Source organism: Crinia signifera, chromosome 1 (genome assembly GCF_055691185.1).
Source record: "Crinia signifera chromosome 1, ASM5569118v1, whole genome shotgun sequence".
Taxonomy (NCBI): Eukaryota; Metazoa; Chordata; class Amphibia; order Anura; family Myobatrachidae; genus Crinia; species Crinia signifera.
The window spans coordinates 103,621,594-103,647,486 of NC_139217.1; the positions used below are offsets into that span (position 1 = coordinate 103,621,594).

The window sequence follows — 25,893 nt, forward strand, 5'->3', positions numbered from 1 at the left end:
ATTTTGAATCTCCTATTAATATATAAAAATGCAAGCGCTCACAAAGCACATAAAGTGGGGTAAGAAAAACACTGCATAACAAAGTTATCAAATGATCAAACTTCAATGTCATACATAATATTCACAAAGAGATGAGCAGGAAAGACGTATCGTTTTCTGGGTGTCTCATTCGTACATAAAAACTCAGAGTCCAGTGGGACTGCTGTCACTTGTAAGCAGCTCAGCCTGTGCATGGTGATATCACTAGCGTTATTAAAGCTCATATTCTCAGAGTGGCTTTTAAGCTTCCCAATTCCCCCACAAGCTGCAGCTCTCTGTATGAACGCTGGCTATCCAGTAACAGTGCCCCTGGCAAATAACCAGCTTGAGAAGCTTCCTCTCAGAAGTGTCAGAAGATTTAGTGAAAGTCATAGCTGTAGACTGTTATACGGTATATCTAGATATATAAAATATATATCTATATATACATATATATATATATATATATATATATATATATATATATGTACTGTTTACAAAAGATGTTACCCTATGTAATCACTGAAATATTTCTTATACTTTGACATTGACAAATTCTCTATGTAACTTATTATTGGACATAGTTAAATGAAAGTTGCGTGGTTTTAAAGTTAAGCATAAGCCTCAGCTAAGCTTTAGGGTTGTTTGACATGCTCCGGCTGATGCCGAGCAACAAAACACCGCACGGACAAAAGCCGTGCCGTACACAGTAGTTAATAATGCCTGGTGGTTGCAGCCGGATGTCACCACTGGAAAGGATGGCTGCCAGTCTGAGGCCATCCTGACCATTGTAAACTTCTGCGTGTGGACCGGCTTCTTGGCCATGCAGAGTTTTGCCTCCCGGCACATAGCCAATGCAAATTCACATGATCATATGATCGTCATTCACAATTGTCAACTTTATGTCATTGTGAATGTCTACATTTGATAAGCTGACCTTCTACCCATGTCAACATTCTGAATGTTTCACTTTTGAATGTTAGCATTTTTCACCACGGGCGAGATTCTCTAATATTCGCCGCTCAGTTCCGCCCCCCTTCGCCTCTCTTTGCATACATAATTATCGCATAGGACAGCTCTTGCGTTAAGAGCTGTCCTTTGTGGTGAGAGTCGCCGGGTCCCAGCAGGTCCCAGCGGCTCCCCCATCCCTCCCTTACCCGGCGCTGCTGCTGCGCCGGGCGCTACTCCTCCCTGCACCCGGAAGAGGATCAGGGAGGATGCAGGGAGGAGGTCACAGGTCCGGGCAGCAATGCTCTGTGCTGCCCGGACACAGGTGAGGGGGCGATGCGGGGTGGCGGGGGTCCATGCGGGGCGGCAGTGGGATGCGGTAGAAGCCCATAGGCTTCTATGGGGCATCGCCAGATTTTTCTGGCGATGCCCCCCCCCCCGATGCGTCCCAAAATGCGGTAAAAACCCCAATAACAGGGTTTTTGCCGCATTTTTAACTTAGAGAATCTCCCCCCACATCTGGCAATGATGAGTTGCTTAAAAACTGGTCATATTGATGTGTCCTCATAAACCTAGGGGTCAATTTACTAAGATGGGAGTTCAATTAATGAAGGATTGTTGCCATTAGGAATAGCAACCAATCAGATTATATCTATTATCTTCTAGAAGGTGCTAAATAAGAACTACATTCTGATTGGTTGCTATGGTAACATTCCATCTTCCATAAAACTCCAATCTTAGTAAAATGTTCCCAAGTGTCTATACGCCAAACGGCGATACACTATTGGCACTTGAGATAAAGGCAATAGGATAAATAAGGATATAGTACATCCTGTATTTTTCCTGACTGGCTGAGTGTGACAGCCTTTGCTACTAGGCAGATTAGTAGTGTGGTAGTTGCTGTCAATCATTGTTTTGAACTAACTAGGGCTCTTGAGTGTGATTTTGGACCATACTACCAATTACTTTTGACTTTTGTCATTGACCTTTTTGGACCATACTAACAATGACTTTGTCCAGCGGGAGACTTCATTGAAAATAGCTGCAGACAGGGGCAGCTCAGAGCAGGGAGCGGGCGGGAGGAGGGGGTCCCACTTGACAACGAGCAATTTTAGTCCCCCTTGGCATCGAGCATGAAGTTCCTAGCATGTAAGTACAGTAAGTGACACTTATGTATCAGATGTGTAATGGGCATTACAATTTGTTATATAGTATATAATGGGCATTATGGTTTGTTATATAGTATGTAATGGCCATTACGGTTTGTTATATAGTATGTAATGGGCATCATATGTGGCCTTATTTGTAATTGGCCTTATAGCATGTGTAATGGGTATAACAAAGTTTGCAAAAATGTGCAATGGGCATTTTGGTGTGTGGAATAATGGTAGGCCACACCCCCTTTTCACCGCGCAAGAGCCCCGCCTACTACAAATGGGGGAGGTGCGAAACATGCCCTTTCTCCGGGCACCATGGCACCTAGCTGCAACACTGGGGGACCTATCCTATTAACTTGGCTAGTTTGTCCTGCTCAGTGTGGAGGACTGAAATGCTTCTAGTGCATTCAGACTGTGCCCGTGAGTTGAGTCTCGATGACATAATTACATCAGCAGAAGAAGGGGGGGTGTAGTCGTTCCCTAGGGTTTGGTACAATGGATAAGGCTAGAACTGAGATTGCAGCATATCCTGGCTACCTTTCCTGTTACAGACATTGTTGCTGCTTATTGTAATTGGCTGCACTAGTTTGCATCACTGCTGGGTACCATTAAAGTAAGGAAGCGGCACATGCATGCTCTGGCTCCCATTCACTTCATTTGCACAGCAGTCAAGTGATTAGGAGTCAGGAGCATGAACACACTGGCTCCCATTCACTTCAATGGAAAAGCAGGTGTGCGAAAGCCCACTCCCCATTACTCCATTGCTGCAATGCAGGTGGGTCGCAGGAAGAATGTCAGTGGACACATCTGTAGGTTCATTAAAACTAAATAGAAAGTTGTGACCTCTTAGCCAAGCTGCGCTGAGTCTATGCTATTATTTCAGTTATACTGTATATACGTTTTACTCAGTTTGGTAAATGTAATTAGTATGCTACAGTATTAACGTTGTATACGTGCCATTAACTTTATTCATATAACTAAGGTTAAATTTGGTTTTATATTATAAGATTTTAATAGTTTAATTATAAATAAACCAATGGAGCTCTGACCATTTTAATCCAACCTACTCATTACATGAGATAATAGATATGCCTTGAATAATCAAAGCTACTTGTGGGTGGCAATGTCATATAGTGCTAGAAAGTTCTTCAAAGAAAAAATCTAGCTAGAATAATAAGGATTAAGGATCAATGAGCTGTAATACTGATCAATAACAGATACTGGTCCAGAATGGTAAGGCTTAATTTAGGGCTTCACCAGGCAATTCTCAAGGCTTCTGCACATGTGTGAAATGGCTAATTCCATGTTGCTACTCTATTTATTAACAGTTTCTTATACAGCACGCACATATTCCGCAGCACTTTACAGAGAATATTTGAACATTCACACCAGTCCCTGCCCCAGTGGAGCTTACAATCTATATTCCCTACCACATGTACATGTACACACAGACATTCTAGGATTAATTTGTTGGTAGCGAATTAGCCTACCAGTATAGTGTACTTTTGGATTGTGGGAGGAAACTGGAGTACCAGGAGGAAACTCACGCAAGTACGCAAACTCATGCACGCCTCCTGAAATCTGATCCCCTAGTCCCCAATAGAAACATAGAAACATAGTAAATAAACGGGAGATAAGAACCATTTGGCCCATCTAGTCTGCCCCTTTTTTTACCCATCAGGTAACCCTTTTTAATCCTTATTTCTTTGTAAGGATATTCATATGCCTATCCCAAGCATGTTTAAATTGTTCTACTGTCTTAGCCTCTACCACCAATACCATTTGGTAGGTGGATTCTCTAGTTTTTAATTCCATTAAAATCTAAGAAATCTATTTCCGGGATCTGGAGATATCTGCAGTCAAGCAAGCTGTCCTCCCACCAGAAAATTATGAATAATAAGCCCACTCCACTATACACCCCTCCTCTTCGTATTAAACATCCTCTACCACCTTGGAAGTTATGTATCAGGGCCCCTTCATTCAGCCCAATGCCCCCTTCTCCCAACACGTATCCCACCATCTATACAGTAAAGGGGTAATTAGTAGAAATTACTGATCCAGACCCTACATGCTGAGTGGTTGATATAATACCCCCTACCACCCGCGGGACATCAAAGCTTCCCCCACCCCTACCACTGGAGAATCGGTAGGGGACCCAATACATTGCTATGCCCAGGGGTCTACACTGCTGTTGACACCCCTATATGTATATATATATATATATATATATATATATATATTATTATTATTATTTATATACATTTGGTCTATCTATAATACTTTAACTGACCCGGCATATACTGGGTCACCTAAGTGTCCATCTCTGTGCTTTGCTCCTGCCCTCTGGAAACCCCCTTCTGAAAATCCTGCGTTTTCCCCAGCTCTCATCCCCGAATTGTTGGATTCCCCCTTGCAATGTCCTGGGATAACATGGGCTCATAACCACCCTAACAGGGAAAGCAGAAGAGTGGGTTTTTCCTTTTCCTGTTCTCTTTCTATTTATTTTTCTCATTATTTCTCACTATCACTTATAGGACTGTGTTTATTGAAATATTGATACATAACAGTGTTCCCACTAGGCTGTTTTAGCGGGGCGCTGCGCCCTGCACAATTTTTTTAAGGGCAAAATACGCCCTGCCCCTCTTGCAGTGCCCCGCTAAAACAGCCTGGTGCCTGCCCGACAGCTTGCAAGGGGAAGCCCAGCGCCACCTTACACAGCGATGCCCGGCGCTTCCCCGGCATCACGGAACCTCCCCCCTGTAGTGGCGACATCTTCGGCGGGGCTGGGCCTGCCCCCTCTACTGATGGCGGTGGCCAGGCCCGCCCCCTTTAGTGATGTTGGAGGCCCGGCCCGCCCACTTTAGTGACAAGTGTGACGTTGGTAGTCCTCTGTGATTATTTTCCTTGACCTCTCATGTGCTTTTGACACTGTGGACAACCCTCTCCTCCTGTTAATCCTTCACTCCATTGTTCTGATTGATACTGCCCTCTCCTGGCTGTCCTCCTACCTCTCTGACCACTCCTTCTCTATCTAATTTCATGACTACACCTCTCATGCACTTATCCCAATAGTAGGAATTCCCTAAGGTTATGTTCGGTAGGACCTCTCCTTTAACCAATTGAGACATTTCTTTTAAAATCTTTGATATTAGTATGATTAGATATTAGTACTTTATCCACTGATAAAGTACCAGGGCTGCAGACCACTATTGCCAGAATAACAGCATTAGATGCCTGTGCATATTAGCTTTTGGAAAGGATTATGTAAGGTCTAATGTAAACTCAATGGAATTTCATGCAGTGATTTTCCTTTGAAAGAATATACTAACTACATATTACCCTTCCTAGACAGGCATATTTTTTTAAACTATGAGGAGTGGGCTTTGGATTTGTCACTGTACATTTGCTTCTGATACTTCTACTAATGGTCCATGAAGGATAAGATTAATAATAATTACTCTACTGTGTACAGAGCAGCCATCAGGTGGCCAAGGACTCATTTCCAGTCCAGCCCCCCCCCCCCCCCCCCCCCCCCCCCACACACACACACACTCCTCACCTGACTTATCATAACCCAGCTCCTGCTCCCCCCTCTCCTCTTCTGCTGCAGCTCAGAGGTCCTGGAGCGCAAGCTTCTTCAACTTAGGATGCAGGTGGACAATTGAAATGCAGCATCGGTTGGTGAGCCAATCAGAGCTCTCGTACCGGCAGGCCACTCTGATTGGCTACTGGTATGCGAGCTCTGATTGGCTCAAAAGCCTGTGCAGCAGTCTAATTAGCCGCCGGCATCCTAGGTTGAATAAGCCTGCCCTCCCGGACCTGCTTTGTTCAGTGCACTGAGCGCAGTGGAAGCAGTCAAGGGGAATTGTTGCAGTGGGCAAAATGAGCTGCCCGGGCCCTTCGAGAGGCCGGGGCCCGGGACAGCTGTACCCACAGCACCCCCCTATTCGTGGCCCTGACTGTACAGATGGAGCCAGCCTCCCTCATGCCGGCAAATCTGCAGATTGTCTCCGCTGGCGATCCGCACGGCGGCGAGGCACTCCGCCAGCGGCGAGGCGCTCCATCTGACTGAGACGCGTGTGCGTCTCACTCGCACGCGTGTCTCAGTTTCCGGGCGGCTGGGCGATGGAAACCCTGTCCGTATCCACTTCAGGGAGACAGACAGGGTTAGGTGGGAGAGCGGAGAGGCGGTGGGGACCCCGGGTGACCACCGGCAAGCCGGTAGAGACCCGGGGGAAGCGCCATCAGAAGGGGACGCGTGTGCACGAGATGCGCGCGTGTCCCCTTTCATAGATCAGATGGTGGCTGGCGGGGGATGGCGGCTGGCGAATCTTCCGCCATCCCCTGCAAGAGCGAGGCCCGCTCCATCTGTATGTATTCTTTGGTGTAAAATAGGAACACTGCTGCCTGTATTTGTAAAGAGGTGCAGGTTACATTTTACCAACAACATAAAAATCAAGTTACTAAAACAATAAGCAGCGCATTTCAATAGCTCTGAACTTGTGCAGCGTTTAGATAAAGGAAACCATAAACAGCTTGGACTATGTGTGGAAGAAAATACCAATCAATGTCAAGCTATGTATTGCATTCAGAAGTTACTGCAATAATTACTGGTTTGGTTAAACGGCAGCGGTAGGCAGCTGTGGCCTACATAATGGATTGTATTGCAGTGCTACAGGTCTCTACAGCCACATAGGGAGTAATGTGAGCAAATTTAATTAAACAGTACCCACAGAGTATATAGATTCAAAAGCTGCACTGCCCTTGACAAAGTTAAGTTGGAAGGCAACCATGCTACGAGCAAATATATTCACCATGTCTGTATGTGGTCTTTCAACAATAAATAAATTCCTTCGCAGGATCTGTTAATATCAACACTGTTATACTATCCAGAATTTCTTATTTTTAATTTAGTTCTCAGCAGAAGAACTATAGAGAGTTTATGGTAAAAGCTGAGACTAGCAAGTGCAAACACAGTTTTAATTAATACGGATAACAGGACGCCATCGTCTGTATTTACACAACTGTCTTCTCACATTAAAACAAATATTATTAAAATATAATAATTAACTAACGTTGATGCTGCCATTGTCAAGATGCATGTGCTCTATAACTACTTAGTAAATCCTTAAAGGGAAATTATCGTTTCATTACAAGTCATGTTAATTAAATGGAGACTGATAAGAAATTTGTCATCATACTGTACATCCCTTGGATAGAAATGAAATCTAAATGCAGTGTGAATGATTTATAAGAGTAGGATAATAAATTAGACTTTTGTACACTTTAAAACATCTTATTCACAGGGCTTTCTGTATTTTATTTATTTGATATTCTACATAAAAAATAACAATGTCTTTCCTTTTCTGAGTTGTCAGAGAAAATTGGTTATTAGATTTACCTTCTTGCTCGCTTGGAGGTAGACCTCTGAGAATGTCTGCTACACTAAAGTCAATGACTTGGATGCATATTGTACAACATTAAAATTATTAACAATGCCATGGGTGCCTTGGGGCTTTCTGTGTATGCTGTACAGCACAGTTGGAGGAACCTTGAAGAGATTTTTGTAGGTCAAAGTCAAGAAGTATTAAAAAAAAGTCACACAATTAGATTAATTGTATAGAATGGGACTTATCTAGAGGCCTTTACATTAATATGTTCGATGAAGTACTAGTTCTGATAGGTGATCGCATAGGGGGGGGGGGTTCTGATAGGTATTCGCAGTGGGTCTGGCTGCTGGATGATAGCAGCTGGAGAGGGGTTGCTGGAGAGGTTGGTGCAGACTGCTGGGGTGCCGGGGAGAGGTGTGTGGATTTGATTATATTGTGTGAGAGTTTTGGCGGGGGTCCCGCAGATGATCGGTTGCAGGAGTGCCGGCGGGGGTGTACTGCTACTCTGGTGCAGGGATCACCATCCCACTATTGACTGGTGGGTGCAGGACCAGTACGGGTGATTGCAGGCAGATATTGTAGGCAGGGTGCCGCTATACTTTAGAAGGTGCTGCAGGTATTTATCCTGCTAAAAGGGATGGAGTAGACGGACACTGCTGTCAGTGTCTGCCTACTTATCATTCAGTTGGCGGAAAGTTCCCCATACACCAGGACGGTAAGCTGGGAAAAATCAAACAAGTTTTATTTTTCCTAACTAGTTGGACCAACCGTTATGCCCATTTTTTGGCTGTTTTTCAGCGTGTGGGTGCAAATGGCTGATAATATTTTTGCTCTCACACACTAGATAGATATCATTCCAACCAGCCAAAACGTTGGCTAGTTGGAACAATATTGTTCTGGTGTATGGCCTGCATATGTGTTTATGTCAGATGCACATTTGAGTACTAGACCTAAGGATATCATAAAGAAAGTGTGGTAATGTTCCCTTAAGAGTAAGAAGTGAAGATTACAACATCCAATTTGTCGTCACTTGAAAGTATTAGGAATACACAGCAATATGTTCTTAAAAAGTTCAGATGCTACAAATTATTCTGATTACCTTATTCTGATTAATTCGGTCCTCCGTGCTCTCACCGGGTGCACGCACCCTACACACCGAGCGGGGGGGGGGGTGTTGGAGAAGGGCGGGGGTCGCAGGGCAGCCCTATTACCATATGGGAACACCCAGCATTCCATGGGTGTTTCCATTTGAATGCTGGGCGTTCCCAGTCTAATGAGGCCGTTAAGTACATGAAGGGGGCGGGCAGCTGACATCACCAGATGTCAGCTGCCCGTCCTGTCTTTGCACCGGGCGCCCACAGTTTAGAGTGACTATATAGGTCACTCTGAACTACGTGCACGGGAGAAATCATTTGATGGTCGGCGACCATCGAATGATTTCTCCAAGCCTGGGAATGGATTATTATGTAAATCATCCATTCGCAGCCGTGCGGGGGCGGGGGGTGTGGTACTGTGTGTGATGGGGGGCGGCCGGCACTGCGGGCGGAAAAGGCTGCGAATTTCGCAGTCTTGCGAGTCAATCAGAATAAAGCCCTTTGTGCACAAAATGTTCAAGAGAATATATTTTACACTGCCCCTTAAATACAGTATCAGCATACAGTACATGTTAGCATTTGGTAAATAATTCCCCTGTCTCTTTAAACTAGTACAGATTAGTTAAAAAATCCTGCATGTCAGTCAATATGAATGATGTTACAGACATTTACATTTATAATCTAGCACCAGAAAACTTCCTTCCAGAAGTGGATTTAAACTAATTTGACAACAATCTGTCAAATAAGATAATCTTTTTAATAATTGGAATTCCAGCTAATGTTCGGCTTACAACCGCACACAGCTCCCATATATTTGCAAAGTTTCCGAGCCAATAGATCAATTTCATTACACATGTTAATTATCCCTTGAGGTGAATAAAGTCGAATGTTCATATTTGTTTCAGAAACATAGATTGATTTCTTTAAAAGCTCTGGAAAAGCAGAAATATGTTAAGAACATCTGCTGTTAACACTGAAATGCAGATGCAGCTGCACTCTTGCTCAGAAATAAATTGGAATCGTGGTCTATTCATCATTGTGGAGGCAGCCATCATCACTACCAGAATGAATTTGCAACATCCCTATACTGTAACTGCTGCAAGAGATTTATTTGAAGCCAGGTGTACTGTATCTCTGCACACATACAACTCTCCGTGATACCCAATCTCACATACTATACATGACAATAACACGCTCTCAGAATACAGTTTATGGGTGTACACACAGCTACACCAATTCTGCTGCGAGCAGGACCAAATTAAGCCTTGGGGGTGCCTGAGACACATAAAAGTTCATACTACATTTAACTGTTGTTTTCATGCATTGTGATATGTTATGTTGTTGGAAAGCTTATGACTTATCCACTGCCCGATCTCTGCAACGGGGGAGGGGGGGCACCGGACCCAGGCCCCTCCAACAGACCTGGCCCCAGGTAAAAAGTACACGCTCCCCCGCCTCTCTTGACGGCACTGAATACAACACAATAAACAGACTCCCTTAAGTTGACCCTTAACCCCTTGAGTGGCGGATTTTCCTGGGGCAGGAAAAATCTACCAGGGCAGGTTTGTACTGCTCCAGAAATACTGTTCTCACCACAGAAGGAAAAGCCACTGCCTTCTGCAGCAGCCCCTGCCCCTTTGGCACCTGAACACACGAGTGTCTGAACCTCCCCGAGCAGCCCTGATCTTCCCTGAGTGGCGACGGGGAGGATCGGAGGTGGTGACATGGAGGATTGACAACAGGGGGAGGGGGTGGATCAGCGATAGGGGGGATAGTCGTGTGCCACTGGAGGCACCACTGGTGGACCTTTTCTTTAAAGTGGCATGCACGGAAATTTCTCAGGACAGCCCGCTCCTGCTGAAGATGTCATCCCGAAAAATTTCCGGTCATACCACTGAAAGGGTTAAAGGCCTATAAGGGTCCTTTAAATGAAAAACATTTTTACTTACAAAACTTTTGAGAATTGAATAAGAATAAACTTTCGCCGATCCATCAGACAGGTCTAAGACTATTATGGTGATAAAATTTGTAAACAATGAAATGGGATGGAACAACACTTGCATACTTTTTTGTCTCGCTTAGTACTGTGGTCCAGTATTGCTCCACCTTTGTGAACGGAAACGTTGAGGCTTGGCTTATGATATGTATTACGCTGCTGGAAGCAGGGCATTTAGAGTTATTTTTGACTATTTCAGTATACTAATGTATAACTCCAGGTAAGTGGTATATTTATATTTCCTTCCCCAACACAACCTCCCTGTTGGGTAAAGTGCAAATTATATAAGATAGGAAAGCTATTTTAGAGTGAATAGCACTCACTAGGTGCTGCTGACATACTTTTGACTCAATCTATTATCTCTTCCCAGCTAAAGTTATCTTTATATCTTCCACAGCTCCCATATATTTACAAGTTTCCAAGCCATTAGATCAATTTCATTACACATGTTAATTGTCCCTTGAGGTTAATAAAGTTCCATGTTCAGATTTGTGTCAGAAAAATAGATTGATTTCTCTGTCAGCTTTGGAGAAGCAGAAATATGTCAAGAACATCTGCTGGAAACACTGAAATGTATTCAGTGACTATAAATAGCTATTTAGCGTTCTGCTAATTGTCCCTGAAACTGTTTTATTGTTTATTTTAAATGAGTAAAAGACAAATAAAAAATATGTGTGAGACCAAAGGCGAAATACTGAGACTATGGTGAATATATACATATATTAGGTTCCATGTTAACTGCATAGGTGGTTTTATAGATAATGCTCTTTCATTTTCAATTATCAAACTATACAACTAACACTAATTACTCATAGAAAAGTTTATTGTGTTGCCCAATGACTCTACAGGCAGGTCTCATACATCACACTATATGTAGTCACAAATATACTGACTTTTAACTGCTCCTTTCCAAGAAAACCTGCAGTAGAGGTCCACGGTATGTGCCAGTTCTGGGGACCAGATGTGTCACTCGGTGTGGTCACACCTGTTGCGTACTCTGCATTAACACCCCTGTGGCACCAAAAAGGGGGTTGTTTGTGTAATGTCAATGTTATGTATTTGGCCACACCTAGTGTTGCCATGGAAGTTGGGGGTGCGGTTTCCTGTTAGTGCTTTTCCTGTTTAACATGGCTACTTAAAACTAGCATACAGAGTCTGTCCTCATTTATTACATCTGAAACAGGGGTGACCTGATTGAAAGAGGGTATGGCCTTGCGAGGACCCTATTTTGTGCTGCTTAGGTTCAGGCACTAGATTTAGGGTATAAATCTAGGGTTAGGCTGTGGGGGCTAGGGGGGTTAGGGTTAGGCTGCTGGGGTAGGGGGGGTTAGGGTTAGGCTGCAGGGATGGAGGGTTGGTATTAGGGGGGGGGGCAGGAAGGAGGTAGGTATACATGCTGGACCTCTCCAATGTCCGCTGGTCACTCATGGTAGCTTGGAGATGCTGGGTGACTTGTTTGTTGCTGTAGGTCCACTGGGGCTATTGCTACCACTTTTTGTCAGGATTTTCATCCCTCCCTCCTGCATCCATCTGCCACCGCTAGGGTCTGTCACCGTGGCCTGTCCCTCCATATTTGATAATCACATCAGTTCAAAGCAATACCTGTAGCTGTGCATTTAGCTTGCAAAAACATTGAATTGCTAGTACTGCACATTTGTGTGAACACATTCTGTTATACTTCTATGGCTTTGTGAGAGCTGGGTAGATTGTATAGTGTGTGTACACATAGACCCTGATACTGGTTCACTCACAAAGGCAAATTCCTTCTCAAATGGACAAAACCATGTGTTCCAAAACAAATGGGAATTCCTGGCGCTAGACTTGTATGTTCAAAATCCCAATGATTTTCTCATGCAAATGTGGAAACAAGAGAAAACATGTGTATAAATAATGTATAGGGGTACAACAATGTGGGGGATAGGTTGACCCAAATAATGAAGTCGTACCGCGACTCACACTTTGTGTGCAGTTACAAATATGTAACGGTTTCTTTAAGGTCCACCAACGTGTAAAACAGAAAGGAAAGTACCAAAAGACAAGATGACATCACTGGTGCATACCGTACTCAACTGAATGACAGGAGTTTAAAAGCATATAAAGGTTTCTTTAGTAACAAGAATCCCATTCACAGGTTAAACAGCAATGAAGGTACTTCGTACCATACTCACGAAAAGTACTGGTATCATAAACACATAAAGGTATCTTGTGGGGGGACTGCTGGACAGCAAATTTCCACTGGTAGATCCCCACGTAGCAGCCGATGTACCCAAAAATAAAGGGATGACCGGTCTCAGTACAAGATATATTTATTTAAAAAAACTGTATTCGTGGCCCATTTGCCAAGGGCACGGTACAGGTTAAAAGGTGAATAAAAAGCAAAATGAACATGAAAATAGTACAAGAACTCACTTGTACTATTTTCATGTTCATTTTGCTTTTTATTCACCTTTTAACCTGTACCGTGCCCTTGGCCAATGGGCCACGAATACAGTTTTTTTAAATAAATATATCTTGTACTGAGACCGGTCATCCCTTTATTTTTGGGTACATCGGCTGCTACGTGGGGATCTACCAGTGGAAATTTGCTGTCCAGCAGTCCCCCCACAAGATACCTTTATGTGTTTATGATACCAGTACTTTTCGTGAGTATGGTACGAAGTACCTTCATTGCTGTTTAACCTGTGAATGGGATTCTTGTTACTAAAGAAACCTTTATATGCTTTTAAACTCCTGTCATTCAGTTGAGTACGGTATGCACCAGTGATGTCATCTTGTCTTTTGGTACTTTCCTTTCTGTTTTACACGTTGGTGGACCTTAAAGAAACCGTTACATATTTGTAACTGCACACAAAGTGTGAGTCGCGGTACGACTTCATTATTTGGGTCAACCTATCCCCCACATTGTTGTACCCCTATACATTATTTATACACATGTTTTCTCTTGTTTCCACATTTGCATGAGAAAATCATTGGGATTTTGAACATACAAGTCTAGCGCCAGGAATTCCCATTTGTTTTGGAAGATTTGCACAGGAGGATTACCCAGTGGTCCTCAATTTGGAATTTCGGCTGCAAGGACTGGTAGCGCCTTGGGACTTTTCAGTTTTTTTGTTTTTAGTTTGGACAAAACCATGTGCACTGCAGGTGGTGCAGATGTAACATGTGAAGAGAGAGTTAGAATTGGGTGGGGTTTTACTTTAAAGTGAGATCTATATTACAGTGTAAACATAAAGCAGACCGTTTTTTTCCTGCGCAGAAACAAAATAACTCACCCAAATCTAAATCTCTCTTCACACGTCTTCTCTGCTCCCCCCCTACTTCCCTGCAGTGCACATGGTTTTGTCCATTTGAGAATGAATTTGCCTTTGCGAGTGAACCCAGAATAAGGGCCACAGTGTAGTATGCAGTACAATGGGGGGTATGACTTGATAAGTGCATGCAGATTTCAGCTTTTGCAGTCGACAAAAAGTTGCATGTGATTAAAGATGTGATCGCTACTGAATCAGGCCCTCAGATACTTAATTGCGTACAGTGGAGGCAATATTAATGGTTGCCTCTGCAGACACATCTCAGCTCATGCACATTCCTATCAGCCCTAGGGTTTATTGAAACGAACAGCTTGGTAAAGTGCACAGATTTCTTATTCCTACAGTAACTTATATTATGGTTTACTAGCATATATCATGTGCTTCTTTAAGAGGTAATGAAATAGCATGTACACAAACCTCTACTTCTGAGAGCCACATGTGTCTTTGGAGATATTTCTCTATAGTCAATTTCCATGCATACATTTAACTTGCAATGTTTATGTCTCTAGCTACTCACAGTGCCTGAATCTAATCATTATAAACACAGGCAAAAAGTTGAACAGAAAGGATTCTGACCTCATTTGAAATATCCAACTGATAACTGGCACTGAGGAAAACATGTGCACACCACCTAGTTAAAGTAGTAGTCTGAACGACATCATTATATATATTTTCCACTAAAATGTCTCCCATAAAGCCGTTGAAATCCTACAAAATATATTAGTATCAAAACAGCGATTTTCTGCGGAAAATGTATCATACTGACTTTGATCAGTGGAAAATGATCTCTTAAGGATTTGCAAATGCAGCGTAGAGCCCATCACATTACTGCTATGATTTAATGGACCTATGTAATATATTATAATGATATTTGCACTTTGAAGTAAAGTAAAATATCGTACAATTATTGACATTTTGAGCCATATCAATCTAATGGGCCTTATTGCATCTGTGGGCTGAAACAAACAAACAAAGTAATAAACAGAACATACTGTATCAACACAGTCAGGTTTAATTGGGCACAATTGTGGGTGGTCAGTCAGATCTAGCGAGTACCCAGCATGTGACCATTACAGACCACAAATGAGTCTTTTGGCAACTGGGACAGTCAATTCCAAACAATGGAGATGTATCATTATTACATTAATGTAAAATGCAATAACCTAGCCGGGATGTACAATTTAAATATATCTCCGCTTTATTGCTTCCTGCTTCATCTACATTATGACATCATCTACTTCCCCATCAGGGGCTCTATAGAGCAAATTAAGGACAATACTTATTTAAATGATTATTTTAAACAATGCCTAGTTTGTGTAAGTTCTGAGATAGGCGATGTTTCATGGGACAAGTCTTATTGTTTTATAAAGACATGGAAATAGTAGCAGCACTAGTATAGATTCAGGAGTCAGAAACAAGCAAAAATACAAGATTTCAGTGACTTGCAGAGTCTACTAAATGTGGACATACAGGGGGTAATTCAGACCAGAAGGAATGGCTAAAAATGTGCAGCGGTCTGTGATCAGATTGATGCCACCCTGCTATAGTGAAATCCCGCCTTGCAAATTCATGTGCAGACCATGGGAATGGACGTGTACTTCAAAATCCTACGTAAGCCGGTCAACCATCAAATGATTTTTCCACTGTGCACCACTCATCACAGGCGGCTCCAATAAATACATGCATATCTGGCCTGTTGCTGACATCACACACACACCCTCCCCTAAATTGCTTGGATTTTCCCAGACACTCCCAGCATTTTCTTGGCATGCCTAGTGTATATCTTGGCGCTCCTATGAAATGGCCGGTTACAACCCAGACCCCTACTTCATGTTAATCACCTTGCAAACGGCTTACAAAAGACGCAATAACCCTGTTTATAAGGCGCAATCTTATGACCGACCTATCTTCCCCGCGAGGTTAAGGAACATAACCCTCCTCAGCGACTTCCTCCACTCTGTTGCTGGAAGCTTACTGTATAGAAAAAAGGCTTCTGTCTGTCTTCGACATGCCAAAAAGGTTTGGCTGAAGCCGGAGAGCGGGCAAAAAAACAGTAAACTTAGCTGGCTGCTGTTTGTTGAATAGTGAAAGTAGGACAGATGGGTAGCCACTTTTACTATTAGGGGGGATGTTGGTGCCATTTTGTAGGTAAGCCAAGACCAAGGACTGCATCTTCTTGTCAGTGGCGTAACTACTGAGGGTGCAGGGGATGGAGCTGCAATGGGACCCAGGCCTTTGGGGGGGGGGGGGGGGGGCGAAGGCCCGGCAGGCTATCACCTGAACCCTTTTATTTTTTTCATATACTGCATTGCAGGCAAATGCTGCTCCGCTTTCCCATGTTTCCCTTCAGTGGTGGGAACTGCCGCAAAAGAAATCGGCTGACTGCTTGCACAGGACATCTGGCGCACTGATATGGGTGGCTGCCTGAGCCGCTTGTAGAAGGCCGGAGCCCCTGCACAAAGGACACGACAGGGCACAGGAGATTGGCGGCTGCCTGCGATGCCTGAGCTGCTTGCAGGAAACTCTGCGCACAGACACTCAGTGCACAGGAGCCGGGGCATTGTAGAACGGCAGCTACAAGAGACTTGGTGCAAGGAAGAGCAGGGGCCAGGATAAAGATGCACAAGGGAAGAGTCACTGCCAGAGCCTGATGGCTGGCGAGAGAGGGAAATATGCCTGTCACAACCCATTCACTGCCTCTCCCCTCTCTTTCCCCTCCTCACCTCACTCCCTCCCCACAGGACACCCGGCACACAATTCAGGAGCCGCTTGCAGGAGCCCCTGCACACAGGAGACATGGCACACCTCACCCCTCACTCCTTCTGACTCTTCTCCACTCCTTGTTCTCGCCCACTCTGTCTCTTTCCTCTTTATTGCTCTCAGACCATCCCCTTTCCTCTCTACTTATCTCTCTCCTTTTTTCTCCTCTGCTCTCTCTACACTTTACCCTCTCTCCCCCCTGCTGTCTCTCCTCCTTGTCTCTTTCCCCTGCCCTTCTCTTTCTCTCAACTCTCTTTTACTACCCCTCCATTCTCCCCTCTCTCTTTATGGGCCAGATGTATCAAGCTTCAAAAGTGATAAAATGGAGAGTGATAAACAGCCAGCAAATCGGCTCCTACCTGTCATGTCACAGGCTGGGTTTAAAAAATAACAGGTAAGAGCTGATTGGCTGGCTGTTTATCTCCCTCTATTGTATCACTTTTGAAGCTTGATACATCTGGCCCTATATCTCTCTGCCCTAGTCTCTCTCTTTCTCCTCTCTATCTCCCCTCCCCTCTTCCCACACTTCCCCTCTCTCTCTTTCCTTCCACTCACTCACTTTCTCTTTCTCTAACTAAAACCTTCGCTCCATACCACCAGCTCTCACTTTGTCTCTCCCCCTTTCTCTCCATGATGGCATCTCTCACTACCTACCTATCTCTCTCTCTCTTTCTTGACAATGGTGGGGAGAGGGGGCCCTTACAAAAGTTTGCTACGGAGCCCACACAGTTCTAGTTATGCCCCTGCTTCTGGTGCAGATTTCCTGGTACCTGCTGCTTTACCTTTTTAACAGTTGTACAATCTGCGTCCATCTCTGAATTAGGACCTAAGGGCCTAATTCAAACCTGATTGGAGGACAAAGTTGTTCTTAAATTGGGCAAAACCATGTGCACTGCCAGTGGGGCAGATGCAACATTAATGAGTTAGATTTGGGTGAGATATTTTGTTTCTGTGCAGGGTAAATACTGGTTGCTTTAGTTTTACACTACAATTTCGATTTCAGTTTGCACACACCTCACCCAAATCTAATGCTCTCTGCACGTTACATTTGCCCCTACTGCAGTGCACATAGTTTTCCCATTTTGAGAACAAATTTGTCCTGCGATCAGGTCTGAATTAGGCCCTAAAGGGGCATAAACATGGGGTGATTTTCACCCCATTTCTAAGCGATGTGACCAGATCGCTTAGAAATGGAGCACTGATTGCTCCCTGTGAATAGCCCCAGGCGATGGCGATGTGCGGTCCTGCACATTGCCATCACACACTGGGAAAGACAGTGCTTGCAATAGATCATAAGGCTTTTCCTATAAGCAATAGGCAAAGCACGTGCTGCACAGATGGCTCAGCATATCGCGGTGTGCATCGTGGGCCTGGAAAATCAGCACGGAGCCCGGGTCACCCTGTGCATACAGGGCTTAAGTCTGGCAGTAATACTTTTGCATGTTATTCTTATAACAGACTACACTGTAGTAGTGGAAAAAGGCATGGCATTTTGGAGGAACCATGCGGATCATTTGATTGAAAAATCAGTAACTGTAGTACTTTAGACTAGCCTATCCATCCTCCTCCTAACCTCTTTTACTCCTCCTATCCTGCCTATCCTACCCCTCCATCCATTCCTACTTATCCTATTGTTTTTCGTTCGTCCACCCACCTCCTTTTAGTCTGTTAACTCTTATGAGTAGGGCCCTCCTTCCTCACGTACTCACCCTAACTCTTTACCTCACCAGTGCTCCTGCCCGGTTCTTCCCTTCCTCTACTTCATCTTCAGTCTCCTCGACAATTTCCACACCTACTTCAGAACTGATGCTGATTTTAGTTCTACCAGCTATACCCGTATTTAAGCTGTATTTTATCAACACACCCTGTACGTTACCTTGTAATTAATTTTGGTACTTATGTATTATCTGGACTCCCATGTTAAATGCACCCTATTTTTTCATACCCCTACTATCCAACCACACATGAAGTTGATTTTATATAGTGTGGCGAGCGCAGCGAGCCACCATGCCCGAAGCGTGGCGAGCGCAGCGAGCCCCGCGAGGGGACACGGTCTCATAAGAAAACCGGGAGCCCAGATATTACATAAGTACCTTAATTTTTTGTTTGCTATGTACAGCGCTGCAGACACTTTGTGGCGCCTTATGAATAAACATACTACTACTACTTTAGCAACTGAAATAATTGTATAACTTTTGCTATCATCAGGAAAACATTGCTGATTAACAATGGGTTCTTAAACTAATATTGCAATTATATATTAAACTATATACAACATGAACTTCTAAATGATTGTACGTTGTAACATAAGTATGATACATAAAACATTGTTAGCAGAAATGTTTTATATTTAGACTGTATCAATAATCTGCTGGCTGTGCAGTAAATGTTCTCTTAACACAAATTTAGACAGATAACAATACTGGGATGATAGGATCATTGGACATTAATTAGATACACTCAGTGATATTGTGAGGACTCTGAGCAGCACATTTGTCTTCACAGAACCTGTCAGTAAAACAAAACCTGCCCAGATAATTCAGTACCTGATTCCTAATACTGTTCCCATGGTTTCATGACAAGCCAGAGATGACCAGATTCCAATTATATCCAGTTCAGTGACAGATTACAATGCAATTGGAAGAGAAGCAATTTAAGGTTGCCTAGTATAAGTCAAGGATATAAGTGATGATTTACACACCTGAACCATTTAAAATTTAAGTGGCTGAATCTAGGATGCCAAGCATATCATGGGAAAGGAACGTTAGTCTGCAGTATATCAGGAGAAAATAAATGGCAACAGAATTGTTCATTTGTTTATATGCCAGTCTTTCCTAAAACCTTCTCACATATGGGTCTGCGTAGGTCTCATCAAGAGAAATAATCAAACTGTGGCCCTTATTCAGATTCGAGCGGTACGGCCCGCGTGCGGCCGTACCGCCGATGTTTTCCGTCTGCACATGCGCAGAGGTCAATCTGCGCATGTGCAGGCGAATTCGCCGCACATAAATTTACTACGCCGCAAAGGGGGCGTATAGGGGAGTGAGGGGCTTCATGCCCTCATTTCCCTATGTATACGCCCCGCGTTTCATGGGCGTTCCCATGCAAACGCGGGGCGTATGCATGGTAATGAGGCCATGACGCAACTCATGGGGGCGGAAAGCTGACGTCGCCGGATGTCAGCTTTCAGCCCCCATACAAGCTACCACACGGACGATTGTCCGTGTGGTCTCAGCTTGCGGGAGCTGCCGCGGCGTGCGGACCTGCCTTCGATGGTCGACGACCATCGAATGCAGGGGGCAGCTCCCACCATGGTGGAGGCGTAGCCTCCACCATTTTTATGCGGATCGCCAGCCGTCCGTGTACGGACGGCCGTGGCGATCCGTAGGGTGGGCGGGGATTGGTTTGTGCGGCCGGAGCCCCGTGTGCGGCTCTGACCGCACCAACCAGAATAAGGGCCTGTTATGTGATATGAGATCAACAGATTATTCTTAGAATTTGCCCTTTTTGGTAATAATAGATAAAGATGGGAAAATAAAATCATTGCAAGTGGGTGAAATATGTTGATGCAATGTATGGAGCATCGACTTTGTATCTAACATAGTAACAGAGAAACATAGTATAAACATCCATCAAGTTCAACCTTATACAGAACTTGTATTGTTTTATTGTTCCAACTATGGGGTAAATAGTGACTAGTTGTACCCATGAATGTTTTTTTTTTTTTTTTCAGAAAAAGTTTGCCCAACCTTTTTTTAAATGTGTTCAATGTGTCTGCCATCACTACCTTTTCTGGAAGACCGTTCCATACCTTTACTGCCCTAACCGTAAAAAAAAAAAACTTAACTAAGGGTACAGATTCTTCTCTCCTCTAGTCTGAACATATACCCGTGTGTCCTAGTTTCCGACCTAAAAAAGAGGTTGCCTGATAGTTGAGAATATTTCTCCTGATATATTTGTACATGTTAAGCATGTATCCCCTTAAATGTCTCTTTTTTAGTTAACTATTAGCTTGGTTGTCCTTCTGTGGACTTTTTCCAGTTCCATAATGTCCTTTTTGTCCTTTACTCTGACACTGAGCACTGCACCCCAGTTTGTTGTCGATTTGGACTCCTAGGTCCGTTTCCAATTCTGATTTACCCAATTATATTCTGTTTAGTTTATATGTTGCTCAATGGCTATGTCTTCCAAGATGCATAACCTTACATTTGTGCATGCTGATCTTCATTTTCCATTTATCAGTCCATTCATCAAGTTTATCTAAGTCCCTCTGTACAATGGCATCCTCGACAGTTCTAACTAATCTGCACAGTTTGTGTCAACGGCAAAGATGGAGTCTCTGCTTAGTATTCCATCCTCTATATATTAAATGATATGTTAAATAAAAGAGTCCTTAAACCTGAACCTTGTGGTACTCCACTTAGTACTGGTATCCAACTTGAAAATGCACCATTTACCACCACCGTCTGCTCTCTATCATGCAGCAGTTAAGTTACCCAGCTACAAATTTTAATCCCTAGTCCCAAATCCTCCATTTTATTAACCAGCCTCTTATGTGGCACAGTGTCAAAGCCTTTGCAGAAGCCAGGAAGAACACATCTACAGCATTGCCAATGTCTATACTAATACATTTCTAAAATGAAATGGCATCCTGCCTACTTTGTCTGTTTGACTAGGGAATGAGTAAATGTCTTTAACTACGGGCCTAATTCAGATCTGATCGCAGGTCACATTTTGTTTGAAAATGCACAACACCATGTGCACTGCATGTGGGGCAAATGTAGCATGTGCAGAGAGATATAGATTTGGAAGAGTTAGATTTGGATGGGGTCTGTTCAAACTGAAATCTAAATTGCAGTGTAAAAATAAAGCAGCCAGTATTTACTCTGCACACAAACAAAATAACTCACCTAATTCAAACTCTCTCTGCACATGTTACATTTGCCCCACCTACAGTGCACATGGTTTTTTCCTTTCTGAATTAGGCCCTATGTCCTGTTTATCCATTTGTACCACTGATGTAAATAGCAATGATAGCGTAACTTGTAACAGATCATCTTGCCACAGTAACAGAGAAATTCAGGATATGCAGATCATGTGGGTGGCACAACTTATCAAGAGGAAGCATGGGACAGTGACATAATGCTGAGAAGAAAGCTCCCAACTGTCAAAACAGCCTGTAAAATGACAGTTATTAACTGATAAGCTGGTACTTTATAACTATCCATTTTATCATTTTTCAAGCACAGTACATCTGGCCCTCTATGTGAAGACTTAAGGCCCCCATACACAGGGTAGCCTCGCATGCTATCCCAGTGGCTGTATCACATGTGCTACATCGTATGCGGTCACATTGCATATGATATCATGCATGCGATCCCTTTCACCTCCAAGGGAATACAATAACTTCTTGTTGCACCACTGACAGTCTCATGATCCAATTCGATGCAGATTGGACTGCCCATCAAATCATAATTGTAAGTAAAACGCTCGATTTATGGGCCCAAAGAGAGTCGAAATCGAGTGAAAAAGGGCAAATCGCACTAGTGTATGGGCGTCTTTTCTCTGGCCTCTTGTGGGAATCCGAAACTCAGTTACCCAAAGGTTCTAAAATGATAGGCCCCCCTGCTCGGCCACTCCTCTTATAGTGGATGCTTATAGTTCATGCTACCGGACATCTTTTTTTAAGAGTAGTGTGCCAGGGGCATTTTAAGGAGGCCCATTTGCAGTCTCCTCCACCCATGTCCTCTGCCAGAAGCAGCTGTGGGAGCAGTAGGGTCTGAGCGCACATGCACAAATCTTTGGTAAAAAATAGCGCCAAGGCCATTTTTCTGGCAATATTCCTATCACAGCGATATTCCTATCTATATGGAGTCTGAGCTCTAGAGGTCTGCATGTGCAGGTCACCAGAAAATTGTCAGCCGCTCCATTTTTCCAGAAATTTTGGCAGCGCTCCTGCCGCCACCACTGGATGCAGGAGAGCATGTATTGCAAAACTGGGTGCAGCGTGTGGTGTGGCCCCCCCTGGGTCTTAGTTTTTTTTGCATTGCGCAAGCTGCACCCATTATAGATACAACACTACCTATATATGAAATGTTTTCCTTTGAACTCCAGGACAAGTTATATAGTGCATACACACTGATTAATTTTGCAAAAGATACCTTCAGGGGTCGCATCCAGGATTATGTGGTCATTATCAAAACATAAAAATATTACTGTACAGTATGGTCAAAAGATCAGTAGTAGTGACAAACAGCCAGTGGGACTGGGCATCAGCATCAGTATTATTATAGAGTGTATACACTGGGCAATTTACATGACTTGTCAGTCAGAACCCAATGGAACAGCAGTGGGTATCCCTATGCTTTGGTTAGCTTCTGCCCATAATACCACATAATCACAATTGCATACGGCAAAACATAGCAATGACAGCTGCAAGAACATCTGATTTAGGCAGAAATAGTACTCATACAATTAGCACACAATAAAAGATATGTGTATATTATGCCAGTTATGTTAACAGCATGTCACATTATTTACGGCTCTATTGAGACTTTAAGAGCAACTGTAATGGTTAACATCCCCATAATAATGAGAGGATACAGATATACTATTAGGCTCAACACACCAAGTGGTCTGATGCTTGATGAGTTCAGAAAGACAAAATCCTCTTTTCCTCTTTTATAAAATCCTCTTCTCGGCACTTAGCTCAGTGGTGGATGAACCACATATAGATGACTTATTTCAGTTCCTGATACATTTCTTGGTTTCATCATATTAAAGTGAAAGTCCCATGGTATGAAAGCAGTGTTTTATATCCCTTACAGTCAGAGCTGTAACTAGAGGTGTGTGAGAGCTGGGTGCCAGATGAGTCATTTCTCTGACATTGGAATTCTGATTGTCAGGAGCCCAACAGTCAGAATCCAAACATACTATTTTCCCTCGTGGAGGACCATGACCCCCATAGAGGGAGAATAGAATAGCAGGTACTCTTTACCTAGAAGGGCGCCCACGATTTTGATCGTGGGCATCGTTAGTAAAAAAAAAATCGCGTCGGTCGCAACGCATGCGACCAAAAAATCGCATGCGATGCGACCGATGCGATGCCCGCGATTTCCCATAGGGAACAATGTTAAATGTCCCAATTGACCCGATTTTCCAAAGGAAACAATGTTAAATGGCCCACAGAGGCCAAATAGGCACCCTGAAGTGTGAAATGGCCCCCACAATTGTTAACGCCACCCCATGGTCAACGTGAACCCGAAGCGTGGCGAGCGCAGCGGTACGCGTCCTACGACCTTTTCATACCCCCACTATCCACGTCGGCGTGGAGTTGAGAATAGAAAGTGTGGTGAGCGCAGCTCGCCACCGAACCCGAAGCGTGGCGAGCGGACGCGGACAGCTGTGAAGCCCGCAAGGGGACGGTGGCTCGCTGCGCTCGCCACACTTTCTATTCTCAACTCCACGCCGACGTGGATAGTGGGGGTATGAAAAGGTTGTAGGACGCGTACCGACGCCCCTCGCGGGCTCGCTGCGCTCGCCACGCTCGCCACGCTTCGGGTTGACGTTGATCGTGGGGTGGCGTTAACAATTGTGGGGGCCATTTCACATTTCAAGGTGCCTATTTGGCCTCTGTGGGCCATTTAACATTGTTTCCTATGGAAAATCGGGTCAATTGGGACATTTAACATTGTTCCCTATGGGAAATCGCGGGCATCGTGTCGGTCGCATCGCATGCGATTTTTTAGTGCATGCGATACCCGCGATGGCCGTGATGGGCGCCCTTCTAGGTAAAGAGTACCGAATAGCACAGCTTGCCACCAAGCCCGCAGTGTGGCGAGAGCAGTGTGGTGTGCGCAGCGAGCCAGCAAGGAGATTCAATAACCTGACAATGAGGATTCTGATGTTGGAGAACCAACTGTCAGGGACCTACTGTATACCATATCCATGAGTGCCACCCATAGCAATTTCCCTACGGCACCTGTATTTTAATTGTTAGATGATGCATATAAAAATTGTTGAATTTGGTTATAAATTAATAGATTTTTTAATGATTTTTCTGACATTTAAAACATGTTTTAAAGAGTTTATACAGTAACTAAAAGTAGTGGCAATAATAAATATGCGAAAAGAGTAATTTACAGCATATATAATGTTACTGTGATAATAGGCTCTGTACTTAGAGATGACAGGAAACACTGTTGGTTGACATGTTTGAAAGGTAAACACGACAATGGTCAACACAGCATATGGTTGACATGGGTTTTTCACAGTTTTCCTACTTTTTCATACTTTGCCATCCACGCGGACTACTAATCTGCCTGAAGCCTTGCACAAATGCGAAGCAAGCCATGCCAGGTAACACAGTACACTAATATGAGGGTCTATGATCTGATTTACATGATAAATATTTACATGACAAGAAATGGAAAAAAAATTGCATGTCGACCTTTGCGCGTGTTGACCATTTCCATATTGACATTTCCCCGTATCGACTTTGTGCATATAGACATTTTAGAGTCGACCTGTAACCAAACCGGTGATAATACCAGGACGGACACATATTCAACATTAGTTAAATAATGTAAACGCAATTCATAAAATAAATTATTTGGAAATTCAGTATAACAAAAGTAGAATATTCAATTTATTGGCAAGAATTTTTCAGATGTAGTCATTTCTGTTCTTACCTTAAAAGAGATCTCATATTGCTCTCCTCCCCAAATTTCTAAGCCAGGATCATAGCCTCCCAATTCCCAAAACCACTTCCGGTCAACAGCAAATAATCCACCTGCCATTACAGGAGACCTAAAGGAAGAAAAGATAGATAATATCAGACAAAATACAGTAAATCACTATACATTCAAACAAATGTTGCCCAATAGTGTCTAGTGCTGGGTGAAATATATGCTACAAACAGATTAATGATATTAATATGTACAGAACATTATCAAATTTAGTGAATTGTTTTCACCCCCCCCCCCCCTTCTTACACTAATATGTGGCTATTACCGTATCTTCATTGATGTAAAAACTTTAACAAACAACAACAATTTAAAAATGTGTATTTGCCACTATGCTCCATCAGAAGGACTCATTTCATGTTTCTCTTAGAACCTGCATGATGCTGATAATGGTGTAAGTTTGGTCAGGTACCACAAGAATGGAGAGTGGATTGTAATTACCAAGCTTGAACATTTTTTTTTGTTTGAGGGGTTGCGA

At 43.5% G+C, this 25,893-nt stretch overlaps 1 protein-coding gene across 1 annotated transcript in view; it reads right to left on the minus strand.

The window, feature by feature from the left end:
- The window catches only part of GALNTL6 (polypeptide N-acetylgalactosaminyltransferase like 6), a 1,179,186-nt gene that overhangs the window by 134,813 nt on the left and 1,018,480 nt on the right, over positions 1 to 25,893 (minus strand). The window contains exon 7 of the mRNA XM_083170927.1: positions 25,362 to 25,479. Within this exon, the coding sequence (XP_083027053.1) occupies positions 25,362 to 25,479 (118 nt within the window). The remainder of the gene's footprint in view (positions 1 to 25,361; positions 25,480 to 25,893) is intronic.